Source organism: Melanotaenia boesemani, chromosome 5 (assembly GCF_017639745.1).
Source record: "Melanotaenia boesemani isolate fMelBoe1 chromosome 5, fMelBoe1.pri, whole genome shotgun sequence".
NCBI classification, from domain to species: Eukaryota; Metazoa; Chordata; class Actinopteri; order Atheriniformes; family Melanotaeniidae; genus Melanotaenia; species Melanotaenia boesemani.
In genome coordinates this window covers 35,423,583-35,439,713 of record NC_055686.1, presented here as the reverse complement: position 1 = coordinate 35,439,713, position 16,131 = coordinate 35,423,583, and the positions used below count along the sequence as shown (strand labels likewise).

The window sequence follows — 16,131 nt, the reverse complement described above, 5'->3', positions numbered from 1 at the left end:
TGTGGACAAGATGCTTAGGAACATTTGCCAGAGGTCCCTGTCCTTTGTATATTTAAGTCACCAACTCTAGCATAGCTTCAGATCTAGAGGAGGATGGCGACATGAAGCCTGAGTGGACCATATTCATGGGCTCTTTTGTAGAGATGGCTGATGTGAGAAATTTGACAGTAGCTGTTGTGATGGAAACCGCAGGACCTACAAGTGGATAGCAAAAGGAAGGGCATCAAGCACAAGAATAAGGCTTTCCAGATTTTGTTGGCCCAGGACTCCTGAAGGTGTAGATGGCTACAAGAGGGCCAGCAGAATTGAAGATTTGTTGGTGCAGAAGCAAAAGCCCAGGTGTGGAAGGTGATGGAGAAGGGAATCCTGTTAGCATGAAGAAGGTTCTGGTAAACCTTCCCCAATTATTTGGGAAAAGAAAGTAGGGCTTTACAAAGAACAAACTGGGAAGATATATGGCTGTTTGGAACTTGTTGGACTCTTCCGGTTAACACCCTCTTTAGATAGTAGTCATTTTCAAAAACAGATTCCAGAAGGTGAGCTCCAACTTTATTAGGCTATTAAACTCAAAGCCTCAGCGTCACTGGGGCATATTTATTCTAGAATGCTGATAAAAAAATCTCCCCCTGACTGTTCTGTCTCTCCAAGCTGTGCAACCTTTGGGTATCAGTTCTTTAGCCTAATAGTCTGCTCCTAGGGGTATTGGGGGTTTCAAGATTCAAGATTCAAGATTCTTTATTTGTCATTATACAAGTGCAGGACACAGGTACGAACGAAATGACTTCCAGTACAACCCGTCTAAGACTAGACAGCAACAACATGTAAGCACAAACAGGCAGACTGAGGCAGCAGCCACAGCGGCGCACCTATATTAGTATTAGATATAGATGGAAAAGATAACATGAGGGGCATAAGATGAGGCTAGAGAAAAAAAGGCATCTCCACGCTGGGCCTAAGGGCCCAGTGTTGAGATACAAAAAAAACACACCTCAGTACATAAAAGCACATAATTCAGACATTCACAACATAAGAAACAAATGGCAGGGGGGGAGAGGGGTCTCCCATTGCGGCCAAGTGTGGACGCAGCTGAACATGAGCACATCCAGTCAACCTGCCGCCCGGGAGTGGAGGGAGGGGGGGAAGGATCAACCAAGGCAGTGAAAATCATGGTGGAGGTGTGTCTGTAGTGGTGTATGTGAGTGTGGTGCGTGCGTGTGTGCAGTAAGTGAGCCTGTGAACTCTCTCCCAGTTCCTTTCTCCAGTCTTTGCCACCTGGTGATAGTGAGGCGTCCTTAGGAGCTCATCCAGGAAAAGGCCACCGCCCGAGAGGAGGGTGGGGGGGAAGGGTGGGGGGACTGAGCATCCGTCAACATAACCTTCCAGGAGAACTTTATAACCAGCCATCCAAGGCCAGTACAGAGAGCCAAATTAGATAACAGCATTTGTTTTAGTTTCAGGCCAGAGCTGTTTCGTATGCCTTGAGTCTCTCAGTGGTCCCACTGGCAACTCTAAATCATCCAAATTTGTGAGTCAATTTCCATCCAGCCGAGCCAACAACTTCTCCAAGTTGGTGTCCACCCCGCGTATGAGCTCGGGAATCCCAACCAGCTTGCCATTCTGAGTCAGAATAGCCTCCAGTTTACAATTAAGCTCCTGCAACCCCAAAGTCTGATAGTTCATAGCTCAACACACACTGGCACAGAAATTCGGCAGCTTGCCAGTGGCCACCGACAGTGTCCGAATTTTGCGATGTGCCAGGAAACCGCCCGCTCCAAACAGCAGAAACCCAGTTATCATGAATCCGAATGTGTATATGTCTTCTGCGTCCCCGACAGACAGAATCGACAGGCACATGACTTTCCACACTCCCCAGAAATCCATCACATATCCAGCCGATAACGTTCCGCCAGGACAAGCAGGCTCCCCTACGCCTGTTTTCCGGTTCGAATAAATTTGGTCGATTGCATTTAGGGACCAGCTGATCAAATCCATGGTTCTAGATTCAGAACAGAAATGCAGAGAGAGTCTCAGCGATGACAGGACAAGTAGAGGGGAAGAGTGGGGAGGAGGGAGAGAGAAGAAAAGCGTCTGCCTTCGTCGAGGGCCAGAAGAAGAAATTTGACCATCTCATAGCTAGCCATCCCAACCCAGGGTGAGGGCCAAATTCTATGTACAAGAGCAAACTGTAAACAACAAGAACCAATAACTTCAGGATAACATAAACACACCAGCCAACTAAACATATAACAATCTGGCATCAAATAAGTGCTGCAACTAGAAATTCGTGAAGGTGGTGACCTGTGAGAGCTACGTTCTTGCAGTTGACACAAAGTCAAACTGTCAAGGAGTTGGTGGGAAGGACCCAAAGACAGAGCCAAACTTGGTCCTGCTTGGCAGCGTTATCCAAATAATGACACAGATGATGGTTATTTTAATTAAAAGAGACAACCAAGGGTATTTAAAAGATCTTGACTTAATCCAGGGTTTTATATACTGTAGAGGCAAAACCCAGGGCAAGGGCCAAACCAGGAATTCTATGTACAAGAGCAAACTGTAAACAACAAGAACCAATAGCTTCAGGATAACATAAGCACAGCAGCCAACTAAACGTATAACAATCTGGCATCAAGTAAGTGCTGCAACCAGGCATTTTTGAAGGTGGCGACCTACGGGCAGCGGCTGTAACCCTGACATGAACACCAGAGAGACAGACCTTTTCAAATCACCCTTTCAATCCAGGACTGATACACCCTTGATCTACCACTAATGTGACTGTGAGCCAGCAACAGAGGCAGTAATAAAGGCAAAAGACACCTGCATCAGTGTGTACTTACAGACAGCAATCGCACCATTGCAGAAACAATGGACCCACAAGTAAAATCCAACTACGACTAATATGTATTTCTTTCATTTGTTATACCATTAGGTACATCAACCTGCATAGCATCTGGTGATCCTCACTACACCACCTTCGACAAACACACATACAATTTCATGGGCAACTGTAGCTATCTGATGTCTGCACGCTGCAACGACACAAGCCTGCCATACTTTGAGGTCCACACTGACAATGAAAATCGATATAACACTCCCACCATCTCCTATGTGAAGGCTGTACATGTATATGTGCACATGCAGAAAATCTCCATCCTGAAAGGTGGTACTGTTCAAGTAAGTAAGGAGGGCATGAACTGTAAAACTAACACAGCCATCACCTATACACATATACACAAGTAATATTGTTTTGATATTGTTTGAATTTTTTTTTCACAATTTCTGCAACTCTTTTTCCCATAGGTGAATGGGACCAACACCAACCTACCAGTGACTCCAGTCTCTGGTGTTTCTGTGTTCCAATCAGGAAAACATTACACCGTGTCCATGGACTTTGGTGTAACTGTTCGCTATGATGGAAACCATTTCATGGATATCAAAGTAATCAAAGAGTGAGTATGGACTTACCACACAGAGAGTAGCTTTTATTGGAGGCATTGATTCATATGGTGCAAACAATCTTGATCTTGCAAACAAGAAATGTGTCTGACTGAACCTTTGCTCTAACTTAAAGTATCTACAATAAAATTCTAACTTTGCTTGTGTGTGCGTGTGTGTGATCTGCAGCTATCGGGATAAACTGTGTGGACTGTGTGGAGACTATAATGGAAATGCTAAAGATGATTTCCGCAAACCAAATGGAACCATGGCAACCAATGCTGATGAATTTGGACACAGCTGGAATACTGATCCTGAGTGAGTCATGCATAGACTCAAGAGTACTTACATTCTTCTAAAAACTAACATAACACAAAAAGTGTGAAATGCTCAAACCATTGTTGGCAGATCGATTAGTTCAGACTGTAATTAATGAGGACAAAGTGTAACTTGGTAATATCTGTGTTGGCAGGTGTAATAAGAAACCCAACAGCACCATTCCTGGATGTGATGATGAGGAGAAGGAATTATATGAGAGCTCTGGATACTGTGGTATTCTGCTGGACAAAAAGGGTCCGTTTGCTGTGTGCCATCCCAAAGTCAACCCCAATGTATGTCCATGTTCTTCCTTCTTCTGTCTGACATCGATAGGAAAAATTCTTATCTGTTAAATTTTAGTGAGTTTGTTTCAGTAAAAAAACAAAAGTTACTACACTGAAGACCTTAGTGGTCACTACAGCAACGCAGCAGCCACAGAGAGAAATCTGAATGTCTGATCTGAGATTACTGTGGGCACGAAGCGTTGTAACTCAACAAACTGATTGTGTGTCTCCAGAATTACTTCAGAGACTGTTTGTTTGACTTGTGTGAGTTGGATGGAGCCAAACCTATTCTGTGTGAAGCCATTGAAGCTTACGTCAATGAGTGCCAGGACCGTGGGGTCAACATTGGATCCTGGAGGAATGAAACCTTTTGCCGTGAGTATTGAGTCAATGGATGTTGGGTTGATTGGAAGATTATTATACATATATGTGTATTTAGACAACTTTCTGAGGGGTGAGGTCACCTGTCAAACAAAGGACCACTGAGGAGAAAGATAGAAAACCCTGAGAAGAAAACATTATGAAAAAAAAAAAACTCAAACTAAAGTGTCCTGGTTAAATGTGATTTTTCACTTTGCAACAGATCTAAGTTTTGGTCTTTGGATTGCCATCCACCCATTTTCTACCACTCATCTAAGGTCTGGTCCTGGAGTCAGCAGCTTAAGCAGAGAAGCACAGATTTCCTTTACTTGGCCCCTTCTTCTAGCTCGTCCTCGGGTGTTCGCCGGCCAGTGTTGTATTCTCTCCAGCATGTTGTGGGTTTTGCGTGGGATCTCCTCACAATGGGACATTTTTGGAACACCTCCCTAGGGAGGCGTCCAGAAGGCATCCTAACCAGACATCCAGAAATGCCAGCTCATCTGGCTCTTCTGGATGTGGAGGAGTAGCAGTTCTCCTCCTGGATGACTGAGCTTTTCACCTTATTTCGAAGGGAGAGTGCAGACACCGTGTGAAAGGAACTCCTTTCAGCCACTTGTATCTGCAATCTCGTTCATTCTGAAACTACCCACAGCTACTGATCATTCATGAGGGTAGGAACGTAGATCAACTGGAAAATCAAGAGCTTCTCCTTTCAACTTAGCTTGTTCTTCACCACAACACTGCTGATGCTAAATCCATGCACATGTTGATCTTATACTCCGTTCTTCCCCCAGTCATGAACAAGAGTCCAATATATTTGAACTCTTCCACTTGGGAATCAGAGAGGACTCTGCCTCTTTTCCGGTTGAGGACCATGGTCTCAGATTTGGAGGTTCTAAACCTCATTCCAATCACTTCACAATTCGCTGCAAACCTCTCAAGTGAGAGTTAGAAATCACAATCTGATGAAAACAATATGCATCATCTGCAAAAGTAGAGACAGAAACCTGAGTCCACCAAACTGGACCCCCTAAACTCCCTGGCTGATCCTAAAAGTTTTGTCCATTAAAGTAATTAACAGAATTGGTAACAAACGGAAGCCTTGGCGAGCTCCAACCTTCAACAAAAATGTGTCTGACTTAATGCCGGGAATGTGAACCCATCTCTGACACTAATCATACAGGGGCTGAACAGCCCTTATCAGAGGTTCTGGTACCCTGTTCCCTCAAAGCACTCATGATAACACTCCCAAAGATACACAGTAAAATGCTTTTTCCAAGTCCAAATAGCACATGTATACTAGCTCAGTGGAGTATTTCAAATTTCTGACAGATACATCAAAGTCTGGAGTTGGAAAGAGCTTACTTTGTATGGTTAGAGGCTGTAATTAAGAGTCTTTATTAAGAGGTCTTAGGAGGGATCAGCTGATGAAGAAAACTGTCTCTAATCAATATTTTCCAAATAAACCTCTGACTTCAGCCTCTTTTGTTTTCCCCAGCACTCACATGCCCCCCCAACAGCCACTATGAGCCTTGTGCAGACCCCTGTCAAGAGACGTGCTCTGGGAAACCTCCGTTCTGTGGTGGGCCCTGCTCGGAGGGCTGTGTGTGTGATCCTGGATTTGTCTTGAGTGCTGGAAAATGTGTGAAGAAGAATTCATGTGGCTGCAAACACACCAACGGCCAGTACTATGAGGTAGAGTGTGTGTTAGAGTCTGAAGTGTGTTGTGTTGTATGTGTGTTAGAGTCTGAAATGTGTTGTGTGTGTTAGAGTCTGATGTGTGTTGTGTTTGTTTCAGCCTGGAGAGGAGTTTTATGTGGAAGACTGTAAACTCAAGTGTAGGTGTGACGCCCCCTTCGTTACCTGCTTTGCCTCTGACTGCCCTCCGATGCACGAGTGTAAACTCCAGGACGGAGAGCTTGGCTGTTATCCCACCAGTAAGTTAACAGACACTGCAGAATCAGACAGGTCAGGGTTCTAAACTGAACACCAACACTGTGCTGTTTGACTTCAGTTCTTAAAGCTTTTAGTTCGTAAAGCTTTCCAACAGGTTTTAACAACTCAGTCTCATGGTAAAAACTTGAGTTGGTCCAGAGGAATCACACTATAGTTCTGCAATAAAGACTCAGAACCTGTCCAGTACTTCAGGTTCTGCTGTGATACTGCTCTGATCCTGTAACCACCTTTATGGCTTGATGATGTCGACAGTTAGTTTGTCAGTAGGAGAAAAAATATCATAAGATGCTCCATCTCTCTCAGGCTCTCAGGACTGTGTAGTATCTGGAGATCCTCACTACAACACGTTTGACAAGAAGTTCTTCAGCTTCATGGGAACTTGCACCTACACACTGGCCAGAACATGCAGGAACACCACAGGTAGGAGAACACTGACACACTGGTGTCAGAATACCTTCATTGGAAAAGGTTGTTGTGGTTTATTTGTCTAATAGCATGAAGAGTTCTGGACAGAGTTGTGGATGGATTTGTATAAAAAAATTTCACCTCACAGTTGGACCTGGTCCAACTTAGAGGTGATTTAATCTTCATGATCATGAGCCTTCATATTCAGCAGTCGCATGACCTGAATGAACCAATGATTTCCAGGATTTCAGATGTTTTCAGGTGGAAACATATCAGTGTGTCAGTATTTCTCACTAGAACTTGAAGAGTTTGATTTATGACCATCAGATTCCTTCAGAAAATGACTGCTGCCTCACAGTTCAATGGATCCAGTTTTAGCTCAGTTCTAACTTGTCCCTGTGCAGGTCCCTGGTTCTCTGTGGAAGGGAAGAACGAGGAGAGAGGAGCTCCAGGTCTGTCCTATCTGAGGAAACTCTATGTCACTGTGAATGGGATCACTGTGACCCTGATGAAGGCCAGGAGAACTCTGGTCAGTATGAACAGATCTGTTCTTCCCCATCATCCTCCCTGAGTTCAGACTCAGGACCTTTGTTAGCTAAAGCAGCAGACAGGTGTGGTGTGTTCATGGTTTCAACCTCTATCATGCAGGTGAATGGTGTCCGTGTAGCCCTCCCACATTCCCCCTCCCCTCTCATGTCCCTCAGCCTGGCCGGTCAGTACATCACCCTGCAGACCCCCTTTGGGCTGCAGGTCCGTTGGGATGGAAACCATTACGCCCAGATCTCAGTTCCCAGGTTGGTGCAGAGCTTCAAGAGAAAACCATAAATGACAGAACTTTGTAGAAGCTGAGACATATGCTGCTGTGTTTTAGATTAGATCCATATTTTACACCAACTCTACATTCAGATGCTCCTCTGAATGCTCCTCATTCAGAGGAGGAAATGAAAACTTTTCCAGAGTGAATTTAGACATGTCTTTGTTCCTCCAGCTCCTACTACGACCAGATGTGTGGCCTCTGTGGCGACTATGATGGAAACCCAGACAATGACTTCACCAGACCAGATGGCACCTTGGTGGGAAACGTCAATGACTTTGGGAACAGCTGGCAGACGAAAGAAGACGAGGACGAATCGTGAGTTGAGAAAAAAAAATCATACAATTTACTGTTTGAGCAGCTGACTGTGAAAACCACGAAGATCTCTGTTGCCCTCAGAGCGTACAGGACATTGTAGTATTTATGTTATAAACCATTGGTTGGGAGTTAGTTAATGGAATTAAATTGAATGAAGTGATATTAAATTTAATACATATTAGTTTTCCTAGAGGGAAAATGCAATATACTGTGTGTTTTTTCTTTTTAAATAGAATTAAGGAAATATAGAAAAAATCATTGAAGCTACTGTGTTGCATTTCAAGTCTAGTCTGTTGTCCAGAGGAACTCCAAGGTACTTGTATTCCTCTACCACCTTCACCCCTTCTCCCAGGATGTAAACAGTGCCCTGTTTACCCCTCTTTCTCTTGAAGTCAACAATCATCTCTTTTGTTTTGTGATCACTGTTTCTTACAAACTGATCAGTTCACTGCAGTCAATCAAAACAATTATTTACAAAGCGCTTTTCATGCACAATGCTAAAAAGGTGCATTACATAATAAAAATAATTTATGCACATAAAAAGCCTTTATACACCAGAGTATATAACAGCAATTTAAAAACACACCTCATTATAGTCTCTTTCACACACAATCAGACACACAAACGAAGTGCATGTACACCAGCACAGGAACCACGCATATCATAGCAGGCCTAAGTCCACACTGTTGTGTTTGTTGTGTGGGTTCTTCAATAACAACAATAGGGTTTGACGAGCTGTGGGTAGTGACCGAAAGAACAAGATCACGAATACAAGCGGCCGAAATGAGTTTTCTCCGTATGGTGGCTGGGTTCTCCCTTAGGGACAGGGTGAGAAGCTCAGTGATCCGGGAGGGGCTCAGAGTAGAGTTGCTGGTCTGGTCAGGCTGCCTCCTGGATGCCTCCCTGGTGAGGTGTTCCGGGCAAGTCCCACTGGAAAGAGGCCCCGGGGAAGACCCAGGACACGCTGGATGGACTACATCTCTCGGCTGTCCTGGGAACGCCTCAGGATCCCCCTGTGCCGTTTGAATGTGGCTGGGGAGTGGGAAGTCTGGCTTTCCCTGCTTAGGCAGCTGCCCCTGTGACTCGACTCCGGATAAGTGGCAGACAATTGATGGATGGATGGTTTTAACTTGAAGAGACCGAGTTTTATATACAAAGTCAGGATCAATACATGTCTGTAGGGTTCAGCTCTTCCCACCAGGGCCATATATTCACTCTCGCTTGTTCACGTTCGTTTACAGCTGACGTAAAACATATATATATATATATATATGCATACATGCACAAAGAGGAAAACCGTTATTTGTCCTTATCATTACACACACCACAGCCATAGGGCTGCAGTGCAGGAACCCTGGCCACCCGAACAAGGGCAGTCACCGTGGCAGCAACCCTGCAGACTGAGTAGGCAAAGCTACCGGTGTGGAGGATACCCAGGAGGAAAGTACTGGAGTTTAAAAGTTAACACAAGATCAAATAAACTTTAAACAATAAGAACAGATAAGAGCGACAAAGATAAAGGTGTTCATGAAGATGAGAAAATAAAATAAAATGGAGTAAAAATAAAGTTTAAAAAAAGGAGTTCATAAAAACAGCATACATGTTAAAACAAAACAACAAAACAGAGAGCCACATAAATAGGCGGTATTTAAAATAAGCAGCAAAGTATAGAATTAAAGGGACAACAAGCAGAAAGTTATTATTTTTAGATTGAAGGAAATAAATTATTGCTATGTGAAAAACCAGAGCATTTGGAGTATAGCATGAAATCACACATCGTCTCTCTGTGTTGATCTCCAGCCCCGTGTTTACCAGCCGGTCCGGCCACGCGTTCATGTATGTTGTTGTGAATCACTGCCTCCTCTCTTCTCTCCGACCTCTCGGCCGTCCCTCCCTATAAAAAACTTCAGCCAGAGAGCTGAAGCAAAATGGCGGAGAGTGGAACAAAACGTTGACTGGAACACGACCAGGATCTGACATAATCTCTAAAAACAACAGTTGTTGGCGAAAAAGTTGTCAGATAAAAAAAAGGAACATAACCCGGATTAACATTGAGCTTGTATTTCCAATTTCCAAAGAGAAGAGCTCTGCGAGAGCTAAAGGGACTACAATTTGACTTGGAGCTAGCTCTTCTCCTGGACAGTAAGTGATGTAAGTGTCATAAATGTTTTAAATTTAAACCCTAGTTTCCACAAAATGATGACATTGTTTTGCTTAGTGTGTTAGTACTTTCGTGAGTGGACAAGGCGATATGGGTGGGAGAAGAGGTAGAGGGCAGCAAAAACTTGCCGTGAAACAATTTTGCTGTTTGTCCCTTTAAATCAGTAAAAAATCTATCAAATCTATAAAAATGATGATAAAATTAACAAGATAAAAAAATCTAATAAATTTCAACTATAAGCTAAGCTAAAAAGGTAGGTCTTGAGCATCATTTTAAAAACATCTACAGTCTCTGCAGCCCTGAGGTTATCTGTCAGGCTGTTCCACAGTTGAGGGCCGTAGTGGTGGAAGTTTTGGTTCTGACTTTGGGAACAACTAAAAGGCCAGTACCAGAGGACCTCAGGGTCCACAAGGGCTCATAATTTAAAAGAAGGTCAGATAAATAATAAGGCCCAAATACATTAAGACATTTATAAAGTACTAAAAGAACCTCTAAATCTATCCTGAAATGCATGGGGGAGCTAATACAGTGATTTTGAAATGTGTTCCTGCCCTTTGGTCTTTGTCAGAACACATGGCGTTGAGTTTTGGAGTAATTGTAGGTACTGTACTCAGCTTCTTGTATATACACCCCACGGCTGCAGAGTAATTAGAGTATTTCTGCAGATAACAGCACTTAGAGTTGCATTGAAAGTCTGTGGTGTGCAGTGTGAAGAGAAATAGTGAGAGTACAGTCCCTTGTGGTGCTGCTGCTGACCACCATGTCAGACACACAACCTTTTCAGACTCACAAACTGTGGTGTGTTTGTCATAAATCCAGGTGGTTGTAGAGGTATCCACCTGAAATTCATGGAGCTTCTCACATTACAGAGCAGCAGAATGTTTTAAAAGCACTTAAGAAATCAAAGAACGTTATCCTCAAAATGCTGCCTGATGTTGTCTAGATGAGAGTGGCCTCTCTGAACCAGGAAGATGATGGCATCTTCAAACCCAAGAACATTACGATGAGCAAACTGTAGTCCTGAAAGGTATTGACTTGTTTACTGAGGTGACCCAATAACAGTCTCTGCAGGACTTTCATGATGTGAGATGTTAGGGCAACTGGTCTGTATTAATTTGGTTCAGATGCTTGGGATATTTTAGGCACTGGAACAAGGCAGGATGTTTTCCACAGCACGGGAGCTCTTTTCTTAAACCACCAGGTCTGAAAAGGTGCTGAAGAGTCAAACATAGTTGTTCTGAGCAGGTTCTCAGAACCCAGGGGCTGACACCATCTGGACCTGCAGCCTTGTTCAGGTTCAGTTTCTTCAGTTGCTTCTTCACCTGACTGCAGGAAACAGACAGGCTAGAGGGTGAGGCAAAGGAAGTTTCTGTATGTTTTGATGTGGAGGTAGATGAGGCTGTGTTAAGGTCCATGAGTGAGCAGCAGGGTGACAGAGTGGAGGTGTGGCAGGAAAGCTGTGGGCTCATGGAGGATGTGTGGTCTTTTGAGCTGGATGCGGGGATGTGGGGATAATAGTCATACTGACAGTTAACAGTAATTTCCATTGCTGATTCCTGTTTGGATCTTCAGTGTGATTCAGTCTGAATGAAATATACCTGTGTTGTTCAGATGTAACTCAGGAACTAACCCTGATCCGGATTGTGACCCAAACCTGGAGGCTGAGGTAGTGAAACCGGACAAGTGTGGCAAAATCAAAGACCCTACTGGACCCTTCAGGTGAGACAAAAACCTGTTGTTTGCTGTGCAAGTCAGGATCCAGCTGATCCTCACACTGACTCTAAATCCCTTGAAATCCTCACATCATGACCTCAGCTGTCTGACAGACCATGGTTTAATACAGTTATTTATCTCTGATTGTTAGTTTCTGAACTCACATTTTAAACACTTTCTTCCTCCTCTTCTTCCTCTTTGTCTAACAGACTCTTTGTCTTTGTTCCAGGGAGTGTATCAGTGTGGTGGATCCTACTCCGTTTTTCCAGAGTTGTGTCTATGACATGTGCCAGTTGGGCGGTCAGCAGCAGGCACTATGTGACCAGCTCCAGGCCTACACTGATGCCTGCCAACGGGCCGGAGCCACGGTCCACCAGTGGAGGACTCCAGAGTTCTGCCGTAAGTTCAAAACGACCAAACAGGACCATCTGTAGCAGAAGCAGCCTCATTATCATATCCACATCCTTTTTTTTTAAACCTGTCCTGTCCAGCACCATAGCAAGCAAAATGATAATCTGGTTGCTGTATCGTATGAACTGCTGTATCAATACTGTATTGTATGAACAAATTTGCTCTGCCAAGGGGAGGTTTTATTGGTATAAGTCTCCTCTTGACAATCTGATTCATTTATTTATTTACTGTGAATCATGGAATCTATGTAATCTTGCTGGACCTGACTGGAGGCGACAGAAAAAGAAGCATAAGTGAAAGAAAAGAGAGGAGACAAAAACACTACAGACAGAAGGCAACTACCCTTCAATCCAAACTATCACCAGACAACAAACTGTTACACTTGTACATGAACACACCAGAAAATTTCCCACAGCTTTTACTGAAAAACAGAGCTGCTAAGTCATTAAGAGTTCGTAAATAATTACCAAATCAAAAAGACGTATCACAAAAATAGCACAACAACAACTAGATACTAACTCACAGGAAAAAAAAAGAAAAATGATCTCTTAGTATATAAACACACTGGTGTCAGCGTGCAGAGTATGAGGAATAACGAGTGATCAGTAATGAGGAGTGGTGAGTGTGATTGTGCAAATGCGACCACGCTTCTACGGAGATTCGAGGCAGACCAGGGCAGCCCAGAGACCCGGGCCCTTAGCGGCAGCCCCGGAGCACGAACCCAAGCCACCCCACCCTGAAGACGACTCCAGCCCCACCCGTAGGGTGGCAGACGAGATCCCCAGCCAGAGCCCCCCGCGGTCTTGGGCCACAGACCCCAGTGAGCCAAGATCGGTAGCCGCCGGCCCCACCAGGGACCCGCCATCCAGGGCATCCCGGGTGAAGGGTCCAGGGCCCCAGGAGCCCAGAGGCTGCCCCCCACAGATAGAGGGTCCACACCATGCCCAGGAGAACCAGGCCCCCCCAGACAACTACCTGGCGTAGGCCAGCGCAGACCCCGGGAACCAGGGCGCCATCGACCCCCCCCCTGCCCTGACCTCCACCTACTCCAATCTCCACCCCATATAACCCCACACTCACACCCTCCCCTGTGCTGTAGACATGAGCACTCACTATCACACAGTCACTCATAACCCTTCCACCATGCCCTGTGGGGGACGTCCCAGGCGGACCAGAGAACGGCGAGCCCCAAGCACGGTCCACACCACCACCCCCAGCAGCCCCCCCGACCCAACCCAGATGTGGCATACCTGGCACACCCCAGAGCCAGCAGCCCACTAGCACAGCCAATCCGTGTCCCGGCCCCTGGGGCAACCACCTCCCCCCGCCCACCCCTGACCACACCCAGGGGGAACAGGGATGTGAGAGGTCCCCATTACTCTCTCCCTCCCCGCTCCTGACTGTTTATGAAGTGTGTGTTGTTTGCAACTAAAATTGAACTGCATGAGACGCCTCCAAGATGTTGTTTGTTTGCCACTTAAATGGCCCCCTCCGCTCCACCCCGCATGACGTGCACGACTCCCAAGTCCCTACGTGTGTGTGTGTGTGTGTGTGTGTGTGTGTGTGTGTGTGAGAGAGAGAGAGAGAGAGAGAGTAGAAAAGAAGAAGGGTCTGGGGATGTAAGTCCAGAGGGAAGCAAACTTCCTCCCCACATCCCCACATCCTAATTCTCTTCTTCTCTTCCCCCCTCATCATCCTCATTTGTTTCTTCTGCAGCCCTGGCCTGTCCTCCAAACAGCTCCTACTCCCTGTGCGTGAGCTCATGTCCTGAAACCTGTGTGGGCATGGTGGGACCGCCCGGCTGTGAGGATGTGTGTGTGGAAGGCTGTGAGTGTAACCCGGGCTTCATCCTGAGTGACGACCGCTGTGTGTCTCTGGCGGACTGTGGCTGTGTGGACACCAGTGGAGGCTACCACCCTGTAAGTGGAGCTGACTTTAAATCAGTCTGCAGCAGTCACATCATTACATCACTGGAGTCTGGAGATGTTTTCCGTGTGTTTAATCTGCACTGTGTTCAACAGGCAGGTGATGACTGGTACTTAGAGGGTTGTATGCAGAAGTGTGAGTGTCACAGTGGAGGTCTGATCCAGTGTCGTAACACTAGCTGTGAACCAGCTACGGAGAGCTGCCAGCTTCATGATGGAGAGTATGAATGCCGCCCTCTGGGTACGTCTATTACTGAGAATTTACCTTCATGTAATCAGCAAATATTTGATAAATGAACTCATTCTTCTATTTCCTGTGCTGTGTGCGTGTACAGTTTCAACAACTCCTGGACCAACTACATCAAAACCAATTACAACCAAACCACCAAGTATGACATGTTCTTCTTGATATTTTCCAGTTATTTTTCATACGGAAACTCATTCTTCTATTCTCTTTGTATGTGCACAGATCCCTGTCCTCCTAATGCAGAGTATATAGATTGTGGTCCAGCTTGTATCCCCACCTGTATGGCACCCTCCACCAACTGTTCTGGTTCATGTATCAGTGGCTGTTTCTGCAAACCGGGGTTTGTCTTCAAGGGACGACACTGTGTGCCACTGGAGAAATGTGGCTGTTTGGATGACCAGAATAACTATTATGAGGTAAAGCGTCATGGTTACTGTAGTATTCAGGTATAAATAAGTTTGTTTTTGGAGAGAAATACTGACATAGGAGTAAAGGGTAGGTTAGCTCTGCCGTAAATTTGGAGCAGAATGATTATTGATCTATTTTTCCATTTTGTTTCAGCCTGGTGAAGTTGTATTTGGAGATGGCTGTACAAAGCTGTGTCGCTGTGCAGGGAACTACACTTTGGAATGTGTCGATAACTCCTGTGACCCCACTGAAGAGTGTCGAGAGGTTAACGGTGTTCCAGCCTGTTATCCTAAAGGTAATAATTTTTCATAAAATCATAAAGGCATGAAAATATGTTTGTGAATTTGAGATTTATAGTGAGGTACCTGAAGCTGAATAGAGGGCCTGATCTGAACCTGAGTGGTGTGTTATTATTGGTTATATGTGCCCAACAGAATATAATTGAAAGTGATGTGTTTAAAGAAGCATTCACACCATGATAGTCTGGGGGATTCGGTTTCATTGGGCACAGAATTCTGAAAAATCCCACACTTTGGTTTGGTTTTCTTTCACAATGCACTTTATTGAAGCAAAACAAACTGCCTGAAAAACATCACACAGTTACAAAAACGACTCACTAGTTGCTGTATTCCTTGAAACAACCACCGACCAAGAAGAAAAAAGGCAGGTTGAAGAAGACAATCCTGCTCTTCGATTGGCCAGCAGTCAAGCAGAAATCCTTCCTCTTCAGCCAGCTCATTCATTAAAAATGGTGGAGCAACACCAAATTTATAAACTAATGGTTTTGACAAGAAGCTGTCCTGTATGAGCAGGAGAAACAGGGAGATAACCAGCATGTTGCTCTACAATGTGATCTACGTCACTTCCTCTCCTTGGTTCCTGGATGGTTAATTTGCTTTTACGCTGCAAGTGAACCACACCAGGTTTTACTTGCAAGTCAACCAAGACCCCCATTTTTAAGCAGGCCAGATTTAGTCTGCACCAATGTGAATAAGCAGTCACATAACTCCAAATGAACTGTACTATCCTGGGAAGTGGAGCAGATTGAATTTAAAATGGACCAAACAGAGCCTGTGTGAATGTGCCCTAATCGACGTAATTGTTTTCAGAGCATCTTGGACCTCAAGGGTAGTTGTTGACTTTGTGGACTTCTTATTAAACTTGGGACTTTATATCTTAGGCACTTGGGTCATGAATTGAATCAGATAGACTGAAGACTGTTGGACAGTCATTGTAAAACCAAGGATGATGTGTTTGTTATGCATATTGACAGTGTTTATCACAATTTTCTTCTGGGATTAAAATTGTAATAACTGAGTGTTTTTCATTTAATTTTTATTTAAATGTTCATGTACACAATATGCTTAGCAGCAACTGTC

At 44.7% G+C, this 16,131-nt stretch overlaps 1 protein-coding gene across 1 annotated transcript in view; it reads left to right on the top strand.

The window, feature by feature from the left end:
• Nucleotides 1-16,131, top strand: part of zanl (zonadhesin, like) — a 73,030-nt gene that overhangs the window by 16,364 nt on the left and 40,535 nt on the right. The window contains exons 31-47 of the mRNA XM_041984498.1: nt 2,927-3,171; nt 3,298-3,446; nt 3,622-3,750; nt 3,905-4,043; nt 4,268-4,409; nt 5,893-6,089; nt 6,193-6,331; nt 6,654-6,770; nt 7,160-7,284; nt 7,404-7,549; nt 7,744-7,887; nt 11,660-11,767; nt 11,991-12,160; nt 13,889-14,095; nt 14,198-14,338; nt 14,567-14,760; nt 14,906-15,047. Of these exons, the coding sequence (XP_041840432.1) occupies nt 2,927-3,171; nt 3,298-3,446; nt 3,622-3,750; nt 3,905-4,043; nt 4,268-4,409; nt 5,893-6,089; nt 6,193-6,331; nt 6,654-6,770; nt 7,160-7,284; nt 7,404-7,549; nt 7,744-7,887; nt 11,660-11,767; nt 11,991-12,160; nt 13,889-14,095; nt 14,198-14,338; nt 14,567-14,760; nt 14,906-15,047 (2,634 nt within the window). The remainder of the gene's footprint in view (nt 1-2,926; nt 3,172-3,297; nt 3,447-3,621; nt 3,751-3,904; nt 4,044-4,267; nt 4,410-5,892; nt 6,090-6,192; nt 6,332-6,653; nt 6,771-7,159; nt 7,285-7,403; nt 7,550-7,743; nt 7,888-11,659; nt 11,768-11,990; nt 12,161-13,888; nt 14,096-14,197; nt 14,339-14,566; nt 14,761-14,905; nt 15,048-16,131) is intronic.